Below are 24,220 nucleotides of genomic sequence, written 5' to 3'. Positions count from 1 at the left end.
CGCTGCAGAGGCAGGGCAGAGTTATAGTTGAGGTTATATACCTAAGAGCAACTACACAAGGAGCAATTACCTTCAGGACATGCCACCACTTTGCCAATCACCCAGGCTTCTTCCTTGTGCTGCTTAATATCCTTCAGAATCTGCTCCGTCAGATCCTTTGATACCACGAGGGCAGCCCCAACTCCACAGTTAAATGTTCTCGCCATCTCTTCTTCAGAGAGGTGTCCTTCCTGCTGTAGCCATGAAAAGATCCTGGGGACCCTCCAGCTTTGGGCATCTGAAAACAGGCAAGCACTGTCTGATTAACCTATTGTTTCTGTAATGTATGCACATATATAAAGCTGTGGAGATTACAAGCAGTACTGCTACTTTATATAAGGTAAAACTATATGTTGGCCTTTCATAATTTTGGAGGGGGGGATTCACTTGTACTGCAGATATCAAGAACATTTTTGCCGACACACTTGGCCAGTATTCACTATTAAGTGAGGTCTTGTACTGCATCAAGTAACTAGATTCTTAGGAATTCCCTAATGGGGAATTGTTACCAGCTGAATTCCAGTAAAGGTTTGAGAATGTTAAGCTGGGTCTTAGCAATAACAAAATGCACTCTAGGTGTGATGCAAAACTAGGTGGCTTATGTCACAGACTTAGAGGAAACGTATCCACTATTTTATTTTTTATTTATTTATTTATTTTTTTTATTTATTTTATGATAGGCACACAGTGAGAGAGAGAGAGAGAGGCAGAGACACAGGCAGAGGGAGAAGCAGGCTCCATGCACCGGGAGCCCGACGTGGGATTCGATCCCGGGTCTCCAGGATCGCGCCCTGGGCCAAAGGCAGGCGCCAAACCGCTGCGCCACCCAGGGATCCCCGTATCCACTATTTTAAAAAAGTCATACAATTTATAAAAGGTTAAAATCAAAATATGCCCAACCATATTTACTTTATTTTTTTAAAAGGTTTTATTTATTTGAGAAAGAGAAAGTACATGATGGTGGTGGTAGTTGTGGTGGGTGGGTGGGGGGACCACACAGAGACAAGCAGACTCCCCATTGAGCACAGAGCCCAAAACAGGGCTTAATCCTAGGCCCTGAGATCACAACCTAAGCCAAAATCAAGAGTCAGACTTTTTAACTGAGCCACAACCCCTTAATGTATTTACTTTAAAATTTAGATTTAGGTCTGTTATAATACAACAAAAAACTTTAATAAAAATTTTAAAGGTAAAGGCATAAACACAACACACATTTATACTTGGATAGTTCTTTGGAATCTATAAGTTATGGGATCTGAATTGGAAAATAATTAAATATTTTCTATGCTCATAAAATAGGGAAGCCACTGTGAACCTAGATTTTTTAAAGAAATTATTATTTTTTTTAAAGATTTATTTATTCATGAGACACACATACACAGAGGCAGAGACACAGGCAGAGGGAGAAGTAGGCTCCATGCAGGGAACCTGATGGGGAACTTGAACCTGGGAATCCAGGATCATGCCCTGAGCCAAAGGCAGGAACTCGCCTCTGAGCCACCGAGGCGTCCCTGAGCCTAGATTTTTATTAAATAATAGGGTTAATGATCAGTTCCCCTTATTAACTTGGTCTATTTGCTGGATAGTTGTTTCTTTCCTTTTTTTTTTTTTAATATTTTATTTATTTATTCATGAGAGAGAGAGAGAGAGAGGCAGAGACACAGGCAGAGTGAGAAGCAGGCTCCATGCAAGAGCCTGATGTGGGACTCGATCCTGGGACTCTAGGATCAGGCCCCAGGCCGAAGGCAGGCCCTAAACCGCTGAGCCAACCAGGGATCCCCAAAGATAGTTGTTTCTTTATTTTTATTTATTTATTTATTTATTTATTTATTTATTTATTTATTTAATTAATTAATTAATTTATTTATTATAGTCACAGAGAGAGAGAGAGAGGCAGAGACACAGGCAGAGGGAGAAGCAGGCTCCATGCACCGGGAGCCCGATGTGGGATTCGATCCCGGGTCTCCAGGATCGCGCCCTGGGCCAAAGGCAGGCGCCAAACCGCTGCGCCACCCAGGGATCCCTATTTATTTTTTTAAAGTAAACTCTACCCTCAACATGAGCCTTGAATAAACTCACACCCCACGATCAAGAGTCAGGTACTCTACTGTCTGAGCCAGCCAAGTGCCCTGGATAATCAGTTCTTTAATGCTCTAGAGTTGATTAAAATTTTTAAAAAGCATCACATGTCTATGAACCTTCTCTATCAGATTTAATTTCATTTCTTCTAGCTGGGAAATGTCCATTCTTAAAAGCTGAGCTCAAAATATTTAGCTACTATGATGTTCACTGTGGTATCAATAGTCTAAAGTCAACAGCAACATAAACCAAATAGTGGTATATGCATCAAAAAAAAGGAATCTTGCCTCAAAAATGATGCTATTATGACTGCTGGATATTGATGATACATTAAATGGCAGGGTTACAAACTATGATTTCATTTTAGCAAACTCATTTAAAGTATTTGAAAGCAAACAAATACTGACAGGCTAAGAGCCTAGTTTCTACAAATGAACAGACAAGTCATGAGTAATGTAACCAGCTGCAACTTTAATGTTGAAAATTGTTTACTTAAATCTGTTGTCCAACTAGGATTCATGCAAGAAACCTCAGAGGCTGATGTAAGGGCCTAACTCCTTTTTACTGGGACATGGACATTTGTGTGACTCAACCACAGTGGCTATTGGGGAATATGGCGGTATCAACTCTAAATCACGACCTATTTCTGACTTTGGATTCTCTCTTAGCTCCATGTATTCTGACTCTACTGTTGGCTCTGCAAATCTACTCACCTGTACCCACAGCTGCTTCCCCTCACAAGTGACCCCTCCACTTGGCCAGCCAACTGGATCAAGCCAATCAATTTTTTTATTGTTGCTTGTGTTTCAAGGTGACACAGTTCTTACTTTGGGAGAAAAATCACACAACCAGCTCCACCTTCACCTTCAGTACTGCTTGTTGTCTCATTCTTGTTTCTGATCTAGTCTACCTTATTATTTACTTCTTTCCTCAAGCCCTCACTCAGACTGCTGATCTCACTAAGCCCTTCTTACTTCACTGGGAAAAGGGACCACTTTATGTGAACTTCTATGGTTTCTATTTTCTCAAACCCATGTATATTGGTTGGCCGAGATAGATGGAGCAGTTCCTGTCTCTTTATGCTATAAAAACGGGGAGGAAAAACCTAGTTGCTCATTTTGCCTTGAGTATAAGTAATAATCCCCCCTTCCCTCTTACCAATAACTTTCTTGAAATAACAACCTCTATTCACTGTCACTCATTCCCCCCACAATCATTGGGTGGGTGGTATCTACCCTCACTGAGATACTTTCTGAGCTGACTCTGAATTATACTGGCTTATTTCTAGTTCTTTTTTTAAATTTTTTAAAAAAATTTTTATTTATTTATGATAGTCACACAGTGAGAGAGAGGCAGAGACATAGGCAGAGGGAGAAGCAGGCTCCATGCACTGGGAGCCTGACGTGGGATTCGATCTCGGGTCTCCAGGATCGCGCCCTGGGCCAAAGGCAGGTGCTAAACCGCTGCGCCGCCACCCAGGGATCCTCCCCCGCCTTTTTTTTTTTTTTTTAATATTTCTAGTTCTCATCTAGGTCTCTATGCTGTAGAGTGCTGGCCAGTGTTGTGTTCTATTCCTTGAGTTCATGATACTTTTACATGGTTCATTCCCTGCTTCCGACTGTTCTTTTCCAGTAATTTGGCCTCTGTTGATCTTTAAAGTGGACAGAACACTGAGAAACCACTTTTAGTTGCTTCCACTCTCTTGGCTATAACTATTACTATCTGCATATGAGCACGAAACTTAACTCGTCTGATCTCAACTTGTGTTCTCAGATACCTTAAAATAAACATTGAAAATCAAAACACTATTCCTGGGGCACCTGGGTGGCTCAGCTGTTTTGTTTTTTGTTTTTTGTTTTTTTTTTTTGCTCAGCTGGTTTAATGATTGATTTTTGATTTCAGATCAGGGTCATCTCAGGGTTGTGAGATTAAGCCCTGCCTTGGGCTCCACACTCAGTACGGAGTCTGCTAGAGATTCTGTTTCCCTCTGCCTTTCCCCCCACTTGTACCCACTCATGCTCTCTTTCTCTCTAAAACACATAAATACGGGCGCCTGGGTGGCTCAGTCGGTTGAGCATCTGACTCTTGATTTTGGCCCAGGTCATGATCTCAGGGTCTTATTATCTAGCCCTGCATCCAGCTCCATGCTCAGCAGGAAGTCTGCTTGAGATTCTCTCCCTCTGGGATCCCTGGGTGGCTCAGCGGTTTGGCGCCTGCCTTTGGCCCAGGGCGCGATCCTGGAGACCCGGGATCAAATCCCACATCGGGCTCCCGGTGCATGGAGCCTGCTTCTCCCTCTGCCTGTGTCTCTGCCTCTCTCTCTCTCTCTGTGACTATCATAAATAAATTAAAAAAAAAAAAAAAAGAGATTCTCTCCCTCTACCCCTTCCCTTATACTCTCGTGCTCTCTCTAAGAAGTGAATAAATCTTTTAAAAATAAAAAAATAAAATCTTTGGGAAAAAAACAAAAAACACTATTCCCACTTCCTACTCCAAATCTACTCTTTCTGCTGTGTTATGGGTGTTACCATCTACTCATTTGCTTAACTAGAAACTTGAGACTTCTTTTTCCTTCTAAGCACAAAGTGATTCTCAAATCTATCTCCCTTCTCTATGCTGTTGTTTGGGTCCCCTGGATACCAACCTCTCATACTCCCCATCACACTTCATCTATGTAAGTCAACTATATGAGAGAATATTATGCCTTATAAATGTGGTTAATAAAACAGAAAGAGGGGCAGCCCAGGTGGCTCAGCGGTTTAGCACTGCCTTCAGCCTGGGGAGTGATCCTGGAGACCTGGGATCGAATCCCATGTCGGGCTCCCTGCATGGAGCCTGCTTCTCCCTCTGCCTGTGTCTCTGCCTCTCTCTGTGTCTCTCATGAATAAATAAATAAAATCTTAAAAAAAATAGCAGAAAGAGAAAGGTCAGCCTCATTTTTTTCTGAGAAACCCCAATAATTAAGAATTTTCCATATACATAATTATATGTGTACTGACTACTCACAGTTTTCTTCCATAATACATTTTTCCTCTGAATGGTTTTCTGAGAAGTTCCTTTTAGTAATCTTACCTAAATCCACCCCAAATTTCTGAGGAAGGACTCTGGGGATGTTTTCTAGCAATCCTCCACCAGTAATATGGGCAAAGGCCTTCACATGTCCTGAACGTAGGACAGGTAACAGCGAATGGCTGTAGATTCGGGTTGGAGTTAGAAGTAAGTCCCCTGTGTATTGGAGAGATAAGACAAACTTAGCCTACAAATGTAAAACCAAAGCATATATAAAAAACAATTCTGAAATACAGAATGATTTGACCCTGCAGACATGCCAGTTCTATGAAAATGTCCAAAGAGTGAAAACATAGGATAATGTAATTTATTCCATTCTAATTAACTAATGAAAGACTAATCCATTAAGTGTTGCTCACAAGTTTCCAAGCAGGAGAATTTAAATGTATGTTTACCTAAGGTCTGGTCACCACAGCCATCGGGTGCTGGAGACGAGTACTGGAGGGAAGATTTTGCTACAATTTTCCTGACAAGGCTAAATCCATTGCTGTGAAGACCAGACGAAGCTATTCCAATAACAACATCCCCTTCAGTGATTCTTTCCAGGTGAGGAAGTTTCTGATCCCGCTCCATGGCACCAACGGCAAAACCAGCTAGGTCATATTCTCCCGGAGGATACATGTCAGGCATTTCTGCAGTTTCACCTCCTGGCAGGACAATAAAATGAGAACCATGATAAGGCATAATATTTATAAACCTGTCTAGGACGTAATGACACCAGGAACTCGTGCCCCTACTCTTCTTATGAACAATTACACATGTGGCTATATTCTGCAAACGTTAAAAAAAATGTACTCTATTAGTTGCCTAACAGAACTTTTGACCAAGCATGACTTCAAGGGAAACAGTACTAATTTCCTGAAAGGATAGTGTAACCTCCAAACAACATTCTCTTTAAAGAACGAATGCTTGCTTGAATGTTTCTATTATAGTTTAATTTTAGAAATGCTTTCACCTGTATTTGATTTTTTATAATCACTGTATATTCCAGATGATGGTACAGTCTTAGAGAAGTGATTTAGTCAGGCCTGCTTAAATGCAAGGCCTGACTAAATACAGTGTGTGTGTGTGTGTGTGTGTATATATATATATATATTTATTTATATATTTATATATATATATTTATATTTAAAATATTTTATTTATTTATTCATGAGAGACAAAGAGAGAGAGAGGCAGAGACATAGGAAGAGGGAGCCTGATGCAGCACTCAAACCCAGGACCCCAGGATCATGACCTGAGCCAAAGGCTGACGCTCAACCACTGAGCCACCCAGTGTCCCTGTGATCCTATGTAAAGGCAGACTCCAAATTATAAACTGTCCTAAAAGATGGTTAAAAGGTATTTTTGGCTTTTGGGACAGATGTGTCCACAGAAATGGTTGATATACAAAAGAGGTAGTTTTATTGCTTGGTCAACCTGTAAATTCATTTTGCTCAAAGTTCCCATATATATATTTAAGTAATATTCCTGTAAATCTTAAGTACATTTTATTCATAATTTCTGTTGGAAAATAACGCTTAAGATTTAGAATGTCATGAATCATCTACTTCTGCTGCAGGCCAGGAGGAGGAAGGGGTAAAGATCAGGGAGAAAGATAAGGCCTGGCTCACAGTTTAAGAGTAGGAGTCTGGGGGACAAACCCTTGAGGAGGGGCTTGAAGGCATCAGGATCTAAGTTTTCAAGTAATATTACCTCTATTTTATTTGCTTCACTGTGTCATCTATAGTTTTTCTTTTTTATTAGACACCCTGCTGAGCAGGGAGCCCAATGTGGCGGCTCAATCCCAGGACTCCAGGACTATGACCCAAGCTGGAGGTAGACGCTTAACCAACTGAGCTACCCAGGTGCCCCTACAGTTTTTCTTCTTAGCTATATTGGTACTGATCACATTTATATACAGGGTTAAAATACAGGAAGGACATGTGATTAAAATGGTCATACCAAGGAGAGCACATCCAGCTTTTCTGCAAGCTCTGGCAATTCCAGTGACAACTGCTTCAGTTGTATCGAGGTCAAGTTTTCCACAGGAAAAGTAATCGAGGAAGAAAAGGGGCTCAGCCCCTTGGGCTAGAATGTCATTGACACACATTGCAACCAAATCTTGACCAATAGTATCATGTTTATCACACTGCTGGGCAATCTAAAGAAGCACAATACAAACATCCACATAAGAGAATAAACTCCAAATCATACCTTGTCAGTTTATCAATGGAGGCTAATAAATATTACTGCTATTTGGCTAGCTGCTCTAAACACCTAAAGACAAAATACTAAATTCTGATAAACCACTTGACCGAAAAGTATCCGATTTTTAAATTTTTAAAAAAGATCTTGAGTGAGTGAGAGAAAGCATGAGCAGGGGAGAAGGAGCAGGGGGAGAGGGAGAAGCATGTTCCCCGCTGAGCAGAGAGCCAGGAAATCATGACCTGAGCCAAAAGCAGATGCGTAACTGAGCCATCTAGGTGCTCCCAAAAGTGTCCTTTTTTTTTTTTTTAAAGATTTTATTTATTCATTCCTGAAAGACCGAGAGAGAGAGAGTGAGAGAGAGGGGGGCAGAGACACAGGCAGAGGGAGAAGCAGGCTCTGTGCAGGGAGCTCAACGTGGGACTTGATCCCGGGTCTCCAAGATCATGCCCTGAGCTGAAGGTGGAGCTAAACTGCTGAGCCACCCAGGCTGCCCAAGTGTCCCATTAAAAAAAAAAAAAAAAGTTATTTATATAGAGAGGAAGAGGGAGTGTGTGTGCATGAGTTGGGGGAGAGGCAGAGGGAGAGAATTCAAGCAGACTCCCAGCTGAGCATGGAGCTGGATGCAGGGCTGTAGAGTAAGACCCTGAGATCATGATCTGAGCCAAAATCAAGAGTCTGATGCTTAACCAACTGAAACTACCCATGTGCCACCCAAAGTATACCATCTAATTCCCTCCAATAATCCTCCAGCCAGATATCGTTGTAACAACATTATGTTTTATGGTTTAAACATTAACCATGTTTTATGGTTATTTGGAGTATTTCTCTTTGGTGCGTATATGTCAAGAGAGGAAAATATGTATTGATATACGGTAAATTCTCTTATCATTCATAAAAGACCTTTAATCACATAGGTGTCTGATTACCTTCAGTTTAGTTCCAACACCATCTGTTCCACATGCCAGAAGAGGATCTCTGAAACCAGCTGCTTTCAAATCAAAAAGACCAGCAAAACCTCCAAGATCAACATCACAGCCTAACGGGGAGAGGAAACTAATTACCTGCTGCATTTTAATAGATTAAACATGGATATACAAACACTTCTTAAGCATGGCAAAAATAAGATATGTCTTTCTTGAGAATGGGGAAGAATACAATGTGCTCAAAGAAATGATCAAAAAAGTAATTATGTATGAAAGAGGCAGACATAATCTTTTTGAATTTAATAAGGATAAGAAATGCTGTTCTTAATATTAGAGACAAAAAAAGCAGACGACTATGGGGTTCGCTTAAACAGGGCAAGACTTAACAACCTAGCATTAAATTTGACACATTTTCCTCAGTAAACTACAAAGCCCAAATCAATTCACAATGTCTGTCACAGTTAATGAACCAGAAAGGGCAGGCTCTGACTTACCTGGTCTGGAAGTAGCTTTTGCTAAAGGTTTAATTTTTTGGACCAGCATATTTCCAGCTGCAATGTCTACCCCAGATTCCTTGTAAGTCAGGCCCCTAAAGATTTAAACAAAAACACATCACCCAAATGCCAGGGAAAATTGTTTAAAGTATTACTTGAAACGGAAGATGATTTTTGTATCTTTGAATGTGCCAGGCCCCATCCACAGATTTGGATTTTAACTTGAAAAGGGCAGGGCCTAGAAATTGAAATGTATTAAAATGAATTCCCTAGTGGACTCCATTGTATTATCACTGTTGAGAACTACTTCTCTTACTTATTTCATCTAGAAGTACTTCTCACAGGTAGCTGGATATACTGATATTTTCCTACATTTCTCTGTTCAATTTTGGTATGGGAAGGAAAGGAATGCCAAAATGGAGTAAAAAAAGTGAAAATTAGGATTATACGCACTCTACAAAGAAACTCCTAAATAATGAAACTGGGCTCTTATTGCAGTAGAGAACTATGTATGTTTCCTTATGGCTGAAATTAGCATGAAACAAAATAAAAACATGTTGGAAAAAGCAAAACCAGATGATAGTGCATCATTCCCTTCTAAACAGGGCCAACATGTTGCAGTAGTGCATCGAAAGCTCATGAACAACACTGGGAATTCAGTAGCCTTGCTTTACAAAAATGAGTACTTTGGCCTCCTGGGATGTAGTGATACATGAAGAACTATGAAATTTTATTAGAAACAAGGAGTCAGGGTACCAACAGAGTTGAAAGCTCTAGCAATTAACTCCAATGAAATTAGCAACCTGGGCTCATGCTCAGATAGGAAACAAAGTTCTACTGGTTTAAAAAAAACCTTTCTCAGCAGCTGGTATTGTGACCTCTCATTTTCTTCATCTTTAATGAGCTCAGATTAGTATTGAGATCCCAGGCTCTTATAATTGGTCATTTCAATGGAATCTGGTTATTTTAAAACAAAAAATAAAACTTTGGCATGGTATTTTAATGTTCTGAAGCCTAAAAATTTCTAGTATTTAAACTTTATTTTTTTATTTTTTATTTTTTAAAGGTTTTATTTATTTATTCAGAGAGAGAGAGAGAGTCAGAGACACAGGCAGAGGGAGAAGCAGGCATCATACAGAGAGCCTGACGTGGGACTTGATCCAGGGTCTCCAGGATCATGCCCTGGGCTGCAGGCAGCGCTAAACCGCTGCACCACGGGGGCTGCCCCAGTATTTAAACTTTAAATGTGTCTCTCGGGAATCCCTGAGTGGCTCAGTGCTTTAATGCCTGCCTTCTGCCCAGGGTGTGATCCTGGAGACCCGGGATCAAGTCCCGCATCAGGCTCCCTGCATAGAGCCTGCTTCTTCCTCTGCCTATGTCTCTGCCTCTGTCTCTCTCCTCTGTGTCCTTCATGAATAAATAAATAAAATCTTTGTGTCTCTCAATTAATTTATTTCTCATGGATGACCTAAACGAACAATAATAACTGTGATCTATACTTAAGAAATCAAAACACCCACATTTGCAATTAATAGTTTATTGAATTTACAAAGGAATAGTTGTGCTAACAAATTAATAAGGGGAAAAATACATTTCAGTAATAAAGACAGTAACAAAATAAGACTGTCAAAATTTACAGTAGAATCAATTAAGTTGCAAAGGAAGATGGCTAATATTTTCAAATTGAATTCTTTGACAAAACCAGGAACTAAGATAAAAATACAACAGTAAATATTTAAATATATGATAACTCAAGGCATAAAAATCCTTTCCCCATCTTTATTGATGAATAATGGACAAATGATTGTATACATTTAAATATACAATGTAAAAAAGTCCTTAACATTACTGGGACTCTACTAAACTGAGAAAAAACAAAAAAGAGCTACCATGAAGCTTTTCCCATTTCGTTTGAATATTGTTGTAACTAGTTTTGACTCAAACTAAATGCAAATTAAAGTCAGTCCCATAGAGAGAAAAGATTATTGAAATGACTTAGTATAGGTTCATAGAATTTTCTATATGGCCATTTATACCAGTTCTGAAGCTATGCTAGTTCTGAAGCTGTGCTAGAACCACCTCAGTAATTTACCTGGGCTGCTGGAAGAAGGCTATGGCACGATAGCCAATGTCCTTCCTGTAAAAGGCTCCCTCAAATTTTATAGCAGATAGTCCTTTCTTTGCTTCTTCAAGGGCCAAGAGGAGATTTTCCTGGATTGCTGTTACCGTAAGGACTCTACCCCCGTTAGTCACCACTTTGCCATCTTTCAGGGCAGTGCCTGCATGGAACACCTCCAGTCCTAAAGCGTGAGCCTCAGGAAACCCTATAAGAGAGCAGATTTACATCATAACAATAGTCTACACTTCTAAAGTGGCTTATAATTTCTGTAAGTTTTTATTTCACTTAAATGAATCTTCACAAGAATCCTAACAGGAAGGAATAAAGCAACAAGATAGCAAATAGACCCTCTCTCTTAAGAATAGCCTGTTCTGCTCTAGGTGATAACTGCATTATCCTTAACCTGTGTTACAAACCTCATGTAAGATCTATTGTTTCAATGGGGGAGGAAAAAAATAAGAGCCTACCGCTAAATAGAGGCCTTACCAATATAACATAAACAGTCGATTAATGCATATTTTGTATGTTATATGCTATATTCTTACAATAAACTAGAGAAAAGAAAATATTATTAACAATGTAAGAAAGACAAAATACATTTATAGTACTGTACAAAACTCCATGTTTAAGAGCACCCATGTAGTTCAAACCCTGTTGTTTAAGGGTCAGCTGTATAGTTATTCTCTCCAGACAGGACATTAAAAACTACAACTTAAAAGGGGAGATAAGAAAAAACAAAAAACAAAACAACAACAACAAAAAAAACTAAAATCAATGAATAAAACCTGTACTTGATCACATCTTTTACTTAAAAGAATTCCCTTTTTTTTTTTTAAAGGATTCCTTTTATCACAGCCATACAAGTGCCTTCTTTCTTCTTTAAATAAACAGAAAAACTGTAATGCAAAACATCCTTAATATTTTCCCTAATATAACAATTGTAAAATCTTAAGACAAATTTGATTTAAATTTGGTTTTAGGTCCAGTCTAAAATCCCCAGTTTTATTTTCATTTGAATTATTCTTAAGCTCTCATATATAATTCTACACTTAAATATTATTAGACCATATTTTTTATATTCTCAAGTAACCAACATAGGCAGTTTACACAAAGATAGCCTCTTAACTAAAAAATAAACAAAAAACCAAAAAAAACCCCACCCCACTTAAAGTCTGTCCTATTTGGTCACCACTTCTCTTTTAGCATCCTAGCTGGTGATTTGTTAATATAAGTCTTCTCTAAATGTCTTTATAACACAGGGGCATTCAGTCATAAGTACCCAAGTACCTCCTGTTATTTGGAATATCTGACACAATATCTGCTGTGTCAGAAATGACTATTATACTTGTCACCTCAATCTTAGGGAAATTTCACCAATATAAGTGATCTTGATTCTATTCCTTCTCTATTCATTTTAAAAGTCAATCAGGGATACCTAGGTGGCTCAGTCTGTTGAGTTTCTGACTCTTGATTTTGGATTAGGTCATGGTCTAGGGTAGTGAGACTGAGCCCTGGCATCTGGCTCTGTGTCCAGTGTGAAGTCTGCTTGAGATTCTCTCCCTTTCCTCTTCCTTCCCCTTGTGCTCCCTCCCTGCTCACGTGTAAGTGTGTGTGTATGCACATGCACTCTCTAAAATAAAGAAATAAAAAAAAAAAAAAAAAAAAAAAAGGCAATCAATTCCTAACTGCACAGTTGCCACGACTGGGATTCACAGGGCAATGAACTCACTGTCTGGGCAAGACAGATCTGGGGTGTTTGAACCAAAACACACTGCTGGGACCCTGAGGGAGACCAAACTACAGGCTGCTGAGCATCATGGAGGACTGCCTTTGGGCTCATGGCACTAGAACTTATTTAGCATTTTAAGACACTGTTTTATTTAATATCATTTAACAAGAGACGCCTCATTTCCTATAGAGAGAGACGGAAGAGAAGGCTATAGTTTTGAAACGGTTTTTAATTCCATCATCCAAGTGACTATGGGGTATGCTGCAAACAGGAGGTAAGGGGTGAGGGGGTCTAGTTGTGATCATGCCGCTGAAATCTATCTCATTGACGTAGTGTCTACTACTGTTGTTCTGACCCTACTGAGTTCCCTTAATTTCCTGGCTCTTGGAGGATGGAAGAGAAAGGCACACTTGAGTGATACTCTAGAAACCTGGCTATACCCATTTAGATATTCCTTGTGCAAGAAGGGAGATGGACAGTTCTTTAAATACAGGAATTTTGGATATTTGCACACCCACATCCAACATGGTTAAAACCACCCTGGAAGGTTTCTGACAGCCTTACGCCCCTAAAAGAAGCAGAGCATGGCATGGGAGGAAGGCCTACTGTAACACTGCTCACTTGTCACACTGTAATTACACCTTTTGTTCTCAGATATTCACCTGTTATCTCCACACCCTTGGTGTAATCTCCTGGATAGCCTTTACTTGCCATTACCACAGTTATGGCAGCACGGTTATCAAGCCAAACAGGCAGAGATGTGCAGAGCAGGCCATCCAAGGTAGACTGAATCACTTCATAAAGATCACTTTTAAGAAGTGGGAGGATCACCTGGAAAGACATAATCAACATAGCAACGGAGAGAAATCTTAGTTCTCTCTAGACAATGCATTCACTGAGATACCAGCAGAATTTGCATATATTCCTTAAAGGTAATTATTTCGAGGCTGATAAATTCTGAGACTAAAACACATACATTTACAAAGTAACAATTGATACTCTATCTTTAACTGTTACCCACTTGGCACTCTGGATCACCAAAACGGCAATTAAACTCCAGAACTTTTGGGCCCTCCTTGGTCAGCATTATACCAGCGTAGAGAACACCTTCATTGAAACAGAAACAAAAATAAATTATAGGGCACCCCGTGTGGCTCAGTGGTTTAGTGCTGCCTCTGGCCCAGGGCGTGATCCTGGAGTCCCAGGATCAAGTCTCACATCAGGCTCCCTGCATGGAGCCTGCTTCTCCCTCTGCCTCTCTCTCTCTCATGAATAAATAAATAAAATCTTTAAAAAACAAACCCCCTCCCCCCAAATTATAATGAAAACGATGTATTGTGACTGAAAATTAGAATATAAGTTACTAATACTCCAGGTTCTGCACTATGGCAAAAGTTATGGTCAATTGAAAGGTGGTGAAGAAGGAGAAATGGGGGAAGTTTTGTCAACGTGTAAAGTCACTCTATGAATAATGTCCATAGTGAAATCAATATGCTCACCTGTGTATGGCATGCCCTCCTGCTGCATGCCATCCACTGTTCTCTGAAGAATGGTGTTTTTTATTTTCAGGAACAAATCCTTAGAAACCTGGGGAACATACAGGAACGTTAAAATGTAACTAAGTATTAAAAAAAAATAACCATCTTGTAAGCAGTACCAAATGGACAATGAAAGGGGACTGTGAGAATTATTATTTTTTTACTAATTCAGACAGACTGAGCATTTGAAATTCATAAACTTTTAAAATCCTCATATTGACTCTATCAAGTAAGTAGTTACCCTTATTCTTTAAAATAGGAAAGAACAACTCTGTGAGATAAAAATTCTAAGCAGAAGCTAGGTTATATATTTATTGATCAGTGTCAACTGCCATATCAGGATTAAATGTTAAATCACCTTTTACTACTAAACCTACACATTTTTTAAACATGTAAACAAACCTTACTAAAAGTTTTCTAAAACATAATAAAAATGAAAAAAAGCCTCTCTACTACTTTGAGGTCCTTTTGTATCCTTCTGGTATATTCTATGCTACTTCATAAGTCTATAAAGAATCTGTAAATTTATAAATTTAATTATAAAAATGAGACTTAGAGTTCTTTTCTTTTAAATATTTTATTTTAGGTGCTCTTGGGTGGTTTAGTTAAACATCTGCCTTCAGGTCAGGTCATGATCCAGGGTCCTGGGATGGCACCCTGTGTTGGGCTCCCTGCTCAGCAGGGAACCTGATTTCTCTCTGCCTGCTGTTCCCCCTGCTTCTGCTCGCACTCTTTGTGAAATAAATAAATACGGCCCTGAGCCGTAGGTAGACTCTCAACTGCTGAGCCACCCATGCGTCCCCCCAGTGATGGTTCTTACACTAAAATCACTTTTTCCAAACAGTAGTTTTAATACTTCTAGCGTAACATAAATCTTGTTTTGTTTTTAATCTTTATAATTAAGGAAAATGTGTATAAGGCACTATATTATCAGCACAAACACTGTTCACTATTATCATTGAAAAGAGTAACTGAGTTTCTGAAGTGCCAGTTCTACTTATAAGACACTCAATGCAGATTTCTTCTAAAAACTGTCCAGAAATAATTTGGAAACATACTTTATGTACCCACCATGAAGTACAGAAATGATAAGAACAAATTATAGTCTGACTTGGTTCTCAATTCATCTGTTTCACACACATAGACAAAGTAGGATTTACTTCATCCAAAGATAAATAAAACATAATTCTGGACTATAATTGGTGCTCATGGGTTAAAAATAGTGGGTACAGAGCAGGACATAGAAGGACCTGTTCAATCTATACTTAATTCTTCAGACTTTAGCAGAAAAGGTTTGTTTTAGAGTGAGACTAGAAGAGCTACTTTTCATTTAATAGGAAATCCAAATGGCTAATTAATAATACCATGTACATTAAATGAAATCCAAATGGCTGATTAATAATACCATGTACAGAAAACAGAAAAGTATGGTCCAAGAGCTCTTTGAGAAGACTTAAATAATGACTCCTGAACTATAACTTGGGCCATACCTGAGGTGCTGGACAATAGGCGCCCATTCCCCCTGTGTTGGGGCCATGATCTCCTTCCAGCAATCGCTTATGGTCTTGTGCTGGGGGCATGGGGGCCACAGTCCTTCCATCAGTGAAGCACAGACACTGCAGAGAAAACAAAATAGTCCACTTACCTTAAATGGCAAAAAGTAAAAAAGTTTAATGAGGGGAACTGTATGTACTAACTCTACTCAGGGGAAAAATTTTTTTCTTATAGTAAGTTGAAACATAAATAACCCTAAACTATCCACATCAAGAATCAGAACATCTTATATACTCAATTTCTGAAGGATCTGTAATATTTGAGCCAGTTAGGGAAAAAAAAAAGTCAAGCTACTCCCAAAGTGAAGTATTTCAACTTTGGCCTTCTTAAATAATATGATAAAAATCCAAGTCCTCTATTGATATACTGGGCATGATTAAAAGAGGATAGATTTTTTTCACTTGCATCCAAAGTACGACATATACAAATTCCTTTGTTATGCTTTCAGATGAAACAACCATAATAAATCAAGTCCTCCTGGGGCTCGCAGATCAGATTCTATAGCTTCTCCTACTCTATGATAGCCCAAAAGATGGATATACATACAGACACCTCTTCTCCTTCAAGAAGTTCTTCGATGACAATTGTTTCTCCAGCTGCTCCAAAAGCTTTATCCTTGTTGAACAGGGGGTAAGGAGGGTAAGAAAAAGGCTGTTGTCATTTTTCATCATTTGTATCATGAACCAATTCATTAGTATTGTAATTTCTTCTTCCTTTTCTGAGAGCCTCAAAGGAATATATGAATCTCTCTCTCTTTTTTAAAGTTTATTTATTTGTGGCACCTGGCTGGCTCAGTCAGAGAACATGTGACTCTTGATCTTGGGATCATAAAATAGAGTCCCACATCAGGTGTAGAGATTACTTAAATAAATAAACTTTATTTAATTTTTTTAAAGTTTATTTATTTAGTAATCTCCAACCAGGCGCCCCATATGAATATTTCCTATTTTGACAAGTGGCAATAATGCAGAGCCAGCACTGGTACAGATGATATGAACATATAATTATTTTATTTTTTTTTAAATGTTTATTTATTTATGATAGTCACACACACATAGAGAGAGAGAGAGAGAGGCAGAGACACAGGCAGAGGGAGAAGTAGGCTCCATGCACCGGGAGCCTGACGTGGGATTCGATCCCGGGTCTCCAGGATCGCGCCCTGGGCCAAAGGCAGGCGCCAAACCGCTGTGCCACTCAGGGTTCCCTGAACATATAATTAACACTCTTCTGAGGATCTGGCTTTCCAGTTTCCAATCATGTAACAGAAAAAGATTATTTTCACCCTTACCATTTAATTCTTATGTGTGATTATTATGATATGCTTGCTTGCTACATTTTGTACTAGAGATTATGCCTTTGAATATAGATTTCTATAAAGGAGAATAACCACCAAGAGGGATGGTATGAGGAAAGTATATTAATTCATTCCTTCACTTCTCTCAGACCTAGGACACTAAGGACAAATACTTTTGTCTACATGGATGATTGAGAATTTGAATGTTCTATAGTTTGAGGATTTTCTATCTTTCCACAGCAGACAAAGCATGCTAGAACTTACTTCCAAAGAACAGCATAGTGGTTTAGCCATCCGTATAAATCTGTAAAAACCCTTTTATAGAGATAATATACGGAATTAAAAAAACACAAAAAACTTACCTGTGTATTTGCTAGATAAGGTCTCATCTTGAGAAACATTTCAAACTTAAGGAGTATCCATCACACTGTGACTTTTCCAGAGGAACAACCTACCTGCATAATCTCCTGTACAGCCCTGCAGGCCTCTTCTGTGCTCTTGGCAACAATCACCCCTTTTCCAGCTGCAAGACCACTGGCCTTTACAACCAAAGCAGGGAAGTCTGCACTGTGAAGACAGAGAATTTCAATATTCAATAAAAATCCTTACAATTCAAAAGCTTAAAGCACTCTAAAATGCAATGATGTGCTATAGCAACCACCAAAAAACCAGAAAAAAATTTACTTATACCAACACCATTTTGATGTACTTCCCACCGGGATTTTTTCCCCTACATATTCCTTTATACTTGTGATCATAGGATACATACAATTTTGGTTTTTTCACTTATCATGAGATCATACAGGCAACATCTTTGGAAGACTAAAGCAGTTGTACAGTCAGGTATGGAAGGATCCTTAAGAACAGAGTAGTGAACTGTATTCTCATTCCAGCAGAAGATGTGACTGTATAAGATCATCATAAGCATGGATACACAAATCATTTCTGGAAGTACACAGAAGAAACTATTCTTGATAATTAAGGTCTTCTGTTGGATGGGACTGGAGATCTAGAAGGAGACTTACCCAAAGTAAGTAACAAAATTGTTACTTACCCAAGGCATCTGGCTACAAGGAAATAATAACATTCAGTGTCTAAGAAACCCTGTAGGATGAAGAATGAATAAAGAATGAAATTGACCCAACTAAAAGGAAAACATACCAGGTAAAAGGGAGAACTGGCAATAAAAAAAGGGCAAAGGGCATGTGTCTACAGTCATTAATTGCTTCATAATTTTAATTACATTAAAATGTAATGTAATGTAATGTAATCTCCGTTACACGGAGAACAAGAATGTTTAGTCTTAAGATTTAGATCTAAGTGGCAATGGTCGAAGGCCATTATTTATGAAAAAAAATCAATATCCTTTATGTTGTAAGATGCTACGGTGTTTGTTAATTTGACCATAAAAGGAGTGTATGACTGCTGAACCAAATGTATCTTTTCCTCTAGAAACTCTTCAGTAATATTATTCTTTTTCCAAGGCCACAAGATTGTACAATGATACATGTACAGAGTCCCATTTTATTTTGATGTTGGAAAAACCTACACAGCATGAGGTTTTCTCCTAGGGTTATCTTACTGTAAACCTGTGACACAAAAGAGACCTGTATATTTACACATCCTAACAATTGCCCCCAACAGGCAGTCTTCTAGCTACCTCATTATAAAGCTGCAGGCCTCTTCAGGTTTGGTGAAAGCTTTCCACCGTGCAGTTGGGATTCCATGTCGGTCCATAAACTCTTTGGCAAATCTCTTGCTAGACTCTAATTGAGCTGCTTCTGCAGTGGGACCAAAGCATCGCACTCCTGCAGATGTCAGGTTCCCAGCGATTCCTATTGATGGGAATGAGCAGCTTTAGGTGAACCAAGATCTCTGTAGAGCCTTGTGACTGAAGAATCAGGATTACACTGACATAAGGCAGATGAGTAAAGGCAGAAAATAAGTTTTTCATGCAGTCTACAGGATATAAACAAAAATCTTACTAACATGTGATTCAAATCCAGCAAAAGTCAAACATATGACAGAGCAGAATATAAACATTTAAAATGTTTTCCACAGTTGCAAATCTGCTCTTTCATTCATGACATTATTGATGCATCAGGGGAAAAAAATAGTAGAATCCATAAATTTTAAGAAGGTGATAGTTCTTTTCCCACTGTGATATGATAGTAAAAACTTCATCTGCAAAATGAATTGGCTTAGATGACCTCTAAGCTCCTGTTGGCATTGCATCTACTGTAACAATAAATAGAAACAAACTTTACCAGCAGCCAGAGGTGCCTCTGGTCCAACAACCACGAATTCAATTTTCTCATCTTTGCAGAATTGAGCAAGGGCAGTGTGGTCACTGATGGAGATGGCTATAAATAGAAAAAAAACCACACACACAACATCTCACTTGATACAAACATTCCTTAAGTTAATCAATCATGTTGAAAAAATAAATACTATACTTTGAAATGTTTATTAATGATTGCTTTTCTTTTATGGGTAGAGATGACAATTTCACCATGAGAAATTCAGAGCATACTGCATTAGGCTAACCAACAAAGCTCAGTCCTTGATTATTACAACCAGTTAGACGAAGATACCAGGAAGCTTCCCAAAGAGGTATTAAATAAAGCACTTTCTTGACTATGGCATTCATGTTACATTGATTGTAAATAGAAAGCCCCACAGGATATACTCAGAAACTGCCTTTTAATGTCATTTAGTTAAGATTTACCGAGAACTACTACGTGCTATATCCTGTGCTAGTACCTGAGTTAACATGTTAACAGAGTCCCTATGTTTAAGATGCTTATGTGGGAATGTTGGGTAATAAATATGCAAGCAAAAAAACCCCCCAAGTATGAACAAATTAGGCAAATCAGGTGAATTGGGAGGCTATTTCTGGTTGAGCAGGAAGGGTCTTTGTGCAGAGATGAGTAAACTAAGAACCGAATAACAAATTTATTTTTAAAGATTTACTTCAGAGAGAAAGAGGGTGCCTGGGCAGCACAGAGGGTAGAGGGAGAGGGGAGGCCAACTCCCTGCAGTGCCTGAAGCAGGGCTTGATCTCATGACCCTAAGATAATAACCTGAGCAGAAACCAATAGCTGGATGCTCAACCAATTGAGCTACCCAGGTGCACCCTGAATGACAATCTTAAGACCTAGCTTACTTCAGCCTACAAGCCAGGAAATTTTTCTCAACGGAATTCTAAGTAATTAGCAGCAGGATTAGCCACATACTAAGCATGTGTTGGTTCCATAGGCACTGTCCTGCTTCACTCTATTTGGAACACTATTCTTAAGTTGGCTGAAATCTTAAACAACTCTGTGACATTTGTGACGTGTAAGGGATAAGAGCAGAAAGAGTACTCAATCTATAGGAGCTGCCCGAGTAGGATAAGGATGGAGAGCCATGCACTCTGGGTTAGGACCTGCAAACACAAATTGACTGAGCAGAGCCAACAACCACTGTACAAAACAGAGAATGGCAAAAGATGACACACCTAACCTGTTGTTGCAAGTGGTAGTAGTCTCATGGCAATCTTGGGAGATTTTTGTGGGCAAAACATCAACTTTTTGTGGGTAAAACATCAACTCTAGATAGAATGTATTAGTTCTTCAATAAACACATAATACCTTACCCCCAGAGCTAAGATCCCAGGAAAGCAGATATTTTATCTTTTTCTTTATTATTTTTGGTACTATGTGTATATGTTTGGGGCTTGTTGGGTCTATGTTTTCTCCATAAATATTATGTGCCACATAGGGTACTAGGCACAGTGCACACAATCCCAAAAGAAAAAAAAAGAAGAGCTCTTTGGCCTCATGTAGCTTACATTCTAGAGTTTATATTCTAGCATAAGGAAATGAAGATAAATAGACAATAGAAAAGTAAATACATATGATAGCCCATGATTGAAAACAAATGAGCAAATTAAATTTAAGATTAAAAAAAAAAAGGAAGAAAAAAAAAGAAAACAAATGAAATAGAGTGGGCATCCTTTACTTAGAAACTTTAGCAAAGACCTCTTTGAGGAAATAACATATAAACCGCGACCTGAATGATGAGGAGCCAGTCATGCTAGGGGTGGAAACAAACAAAAACCAAGTTCAAGGCAGCTCTGTTTGGCAGGACTGCATGGACAGAGCACAGAGAAAAGAAAACAAGGGATATAAAAGATGAGGCTGAAAAGTCAGGCAGAAACCAGATCGCAAAGGGTTTTGGAAGGAATGTAAAGGAGTTTGAGTTTTATTCTAAGAACCATAGGAAGCCACTTAAAGAATTTAATGTAACATAAGAACTGGTCATTTTTTCACTTTTACCAGTGAAAGAGATAACGATTGAAGTCTATTATGGACTCAAAATTGTCAAAACTTACATTTAATATTACTGCTCAACTTTTCATTCCAAAAATACACATCAAAATGCCTTTAACCTTAGGCACTTGTGACTTTTTCAATGGGTGTATTTTTTAAGGTTTAAAGTAATTAAAGAAGTGCCACACTCTGAACAAGATACCTAAAATTTACAACATAAGGCAAATATTCAAGTTACCACATAAATGTTAAGGTTAAGAAAAACATTCAGATCTGAAAAGCTATCAACCTTATAAAGAACAAATATAGTTGCCAGTTTATCATTTACAATTATTAACTATTACTCTCCACTTTAAAAGATGATTACCGGTATTTGAAATCTTTTCCAAGCAGGCAGTGCCTGCATTTCCTGGGGCAACCAACACATGTTTGACATGGTTAGACTGTGCAAGTTTCCAGGCCAGGGTATGCTCCCTTCCTCCACTGCCGATTACAAGTACTCGGGCTGCCATTGCTGTCTGCAAAACAGGAATTCTAAAGGAAAATAAAAGCTGCAGAAAGAAAACCACAGTTGATATTTTAGAATGCACGTAGTTTACAAATCACAATTTCTAAGTATTTAAATAGAAGTATTCCAAAGATTCATTTGTGAAAAAATCAGGCTTATAATTTCAGATGACTATACTCACAAGAATTAGGGAAGTATGCACATATGTAATCTCTACACTCAAGGTGGGGCCTGAACTCAACACTCCGAGTTGCACGGTCTACCTACTGAGCCAGCCAGGTGCCCCAAGGGCAGTGTTTTAAATCTCCTCTGAATAATCACTTTTTAGGCTTCACTTTTCCACTTTTATCATCAAACCTCAATTAAACATGAATCCTAATACTGCAAATTCAGACCTCAAGTTTAAAATATCTTGCTTTTAGAGAGCCCTAGGTGGCTCAGCAGTTGAGCGTCTGCCTTCATGCTTAGGGCGTGATCCTGGAATCCGGATAGAGTCTCGAATTGGGCTCCTCTCAGGGAGCCTGCTTCTCCCCCTGCCTCTGTCTCTGTCTCTCATGAATAAATAAATAAAATCTTAAAAAAAACCCTGCTTTTAAACCTTGTGATACTATAAACAATAGACTTCAAAGTTATAAGCTGAAATACTTAACATTGGGACCTGTAAAGGATCAGATAGGAAGTATTTTCACTTTTGAGGGTCATACAATCTTTATGGTAACAAGTCAACTCTGCTGCTGTGGCACAATAGCAGCCACAGACAATACAGATATGGATGAACATGGTAAAGTCCAATAAAACCTTACATAAATAGTGGGTTGTTGGTCATAGTTTGCCTATGTTCTGATTTAAGCAATGGGAAGTTACCAGAAGATTATAAAAAATTAGCATGTGTTTCAATAAAACTTTATTTATGGACATTAATTTGAATATCTTATACTTTTTACATGTTATAAAAATATTCTTCCTTTTCCCCAACCATTTAACAATGTAAATATTGTTATTTGGTGCGCTATGCAAAAATAGGTGGCAGGACAGATTTGGCACAAGAGCCAGTTTGCTGACTCCTGATTTAAGAAGTCAGTGTAATATGTTAGAAAGTCGGTAGAGAAAAGAAAATCAACTTGAACATGTCTCACTTTGGTTCTGGCATTTGATTCTTAGGTAGGAATGATGCAACACCTATCTCAACTCCAGTGAGTAGTGCAACCTTGGCTAAGCTCTAACCATCTCTAATTCAATTTTTTTTACATCTTAAAAGACGGAAGAAGGAGAACTTCCTCTAAAAGGCTACGTAGAGGTTAACTAAAATGACATTTTTTTGAAATGGCATTTATAAACAGAATATAATTTCTGACACTCAGCATTTATAAATGTAAACTTGTTATATTTGTTACTTCTACATAAATTGAAACATCAGGGACAGGAAGAAGTACTAACAGGAAAAAATAGCCCCCCAAATAAGTACTTTGTCACATTAATTTACTGATTTTTTTTTAAAACCCCATCTCACTTATTTATTCATGAGAAAGGCAGAGACACAGGCAGAGGGAGAAGCAGGCTCCCTGTGGGAGCCCGATGCAGGATCCCAGGACCCCGGGATCACGACCTGAGCCAAAGGCAGATGCTCCACCACTGAGTCACCCAGGTGTCCCCTAATTTACTAATTTCTAGAAGGCATTTCATCAGGTACAAGGCAAAATGAACACAGAAAACTGAATTCAGTAACTTCTTGTGCTAGAATTATACATTTATATCTAAGCTGATAACACAAAAAAACTTACAATTTTTGAGCATCTACTTTGTACCAGATGCTATTCTGAATAATTTTCACGGATGGGCTTCACTTAATCTTAAAAGATCTAGGAGGCAGGGACGCCTGGGCGGCTCAGCGGTTGAGCATCTGCCTTTGGCTCAGGGTGTGAGCCTGGTGTCCAGGGATCAAGTCCCATATCCGGCTCCCTACAAGGAGCCTGCTTCTCCCTCTGCCTCTCATGAATAAACAAAATCTTAAAAAAAAAAAAAAATCTGAGGCAGATAAAGTGGTTACCTTATTTTACAGAGAGGAAACTGAGGTGCAATAAAGTTAAATCACCTGTTCATAGGTTACAATTTTTTTTTTTTTAAGATTTTATTTATTTATTCATGAGAGACACACAGAGGCAGAGACATAAGCAGAGGGCGAAGCAGGCTCCCTGCAGAGGAGCCAGATGCCCGAAGAGATTCCAGGACCACGACCTGGGTCGAAGACAGACGCTCTACTACTGAGCCACCTGGGCGCCCCTCCTAGGTCACAATTCTAAGAGGAAGTAAAGTCTGGATTCTCACGAGTCCAATTTTGCTCCAGATATTAACAATTGAGATTATGATCACT

General features: G+C 38.8%; 1 protein-coding gene across 2 annotated transcripts in view; it reads right to left on the bottom strand.

Moving 5' to 3' along the window:
- Nucleotides 1–24,220, bottom strand: part of GART (phosphoribosylglycinamide formyltransferase, phosphoribosylglycinamide synthetase, phosphoribosylaminoimidazole synthetase) — a 32,937-nt gene that overhangs the window by 7,156 nt on the left and 1,561 nt on the right. For both annotated transcript variants that reach the window (XM_025985164.2, XM_025985163.2), the window contains exons 2-17: nt 21,709–21,892; nt 19,296–19,391; nt 18,689–18,863; nt 17,484–17,595; nt 16,281–16,349; nt 15,671–15,796; nt 14,142–14,229; nt 13,664–13,749; nt 13,305–13,473; nt 10,887–11,118; nt 8,795–8,889; nt 8,304–8,413; nt 7,132–7,330; nt 5,583–5,834; nt 5,191–5,343; nt 71–277 (exon numbers count right to left, since the gene is read on the bottom strand). In XM_025985164.2, the coding sequence (XP_025840949.2) occupies nt 71–277; nt 5,191–5,343; nt 5,583–5,834; nt 7,132–7,330; nt 8,304–8,413; nt 8,795–8,889; nt 10,887–11,118; nt 13,305–13,473; nt 13,664–13,749; nt 14,142–14,229; nt 15,671–15,796; nt 16,281–16,349; nt 17,484–17,595; nt 18,689–18,863; nt 19,296–19,391; nt 21,709–21,853 (2,314 nt within the window). In that variant the 5' untranslated portion in view covers nt 21,854–21,892. The remainder of the gene's footprint in view (nt 1–70; nt 278–5,190; nt 5,344–5,582; nt 5,835–7,131; nt 7,331–8,303; nt 8,414–8,794; nt 8,890–10,886; nt 11,119–13,304; nt 13,474–13,663; nt 13,750–14,141; nt 14,230–15,670; nt 15,797–16,280; nt 16,350–17,483; nt 17,596–18,688; nt 18,864–19,295; nt 19,392–21,708; nt 21,893–24,220) is intronic.

This window comes from Vulpes vulpes, chromosome 15 (genome assembly GCF_048418805.1).
Source record: "Vulpes vulpes isolate BD-2025 chromosome 15, VulVul3, whole genome shotgun sequence".
Taxonomy (NCBI): Eukaryota; Metazoa; Chordata; class Mammalia; order Carnivora; family Canidae; genus Vulpes; species Vulpes vulpes.
The sequence above is the reverse complement of the archived record's forward strand: the minus strand, read 5'-3'. Positions and strand labels throughout refer to the sequence as shown.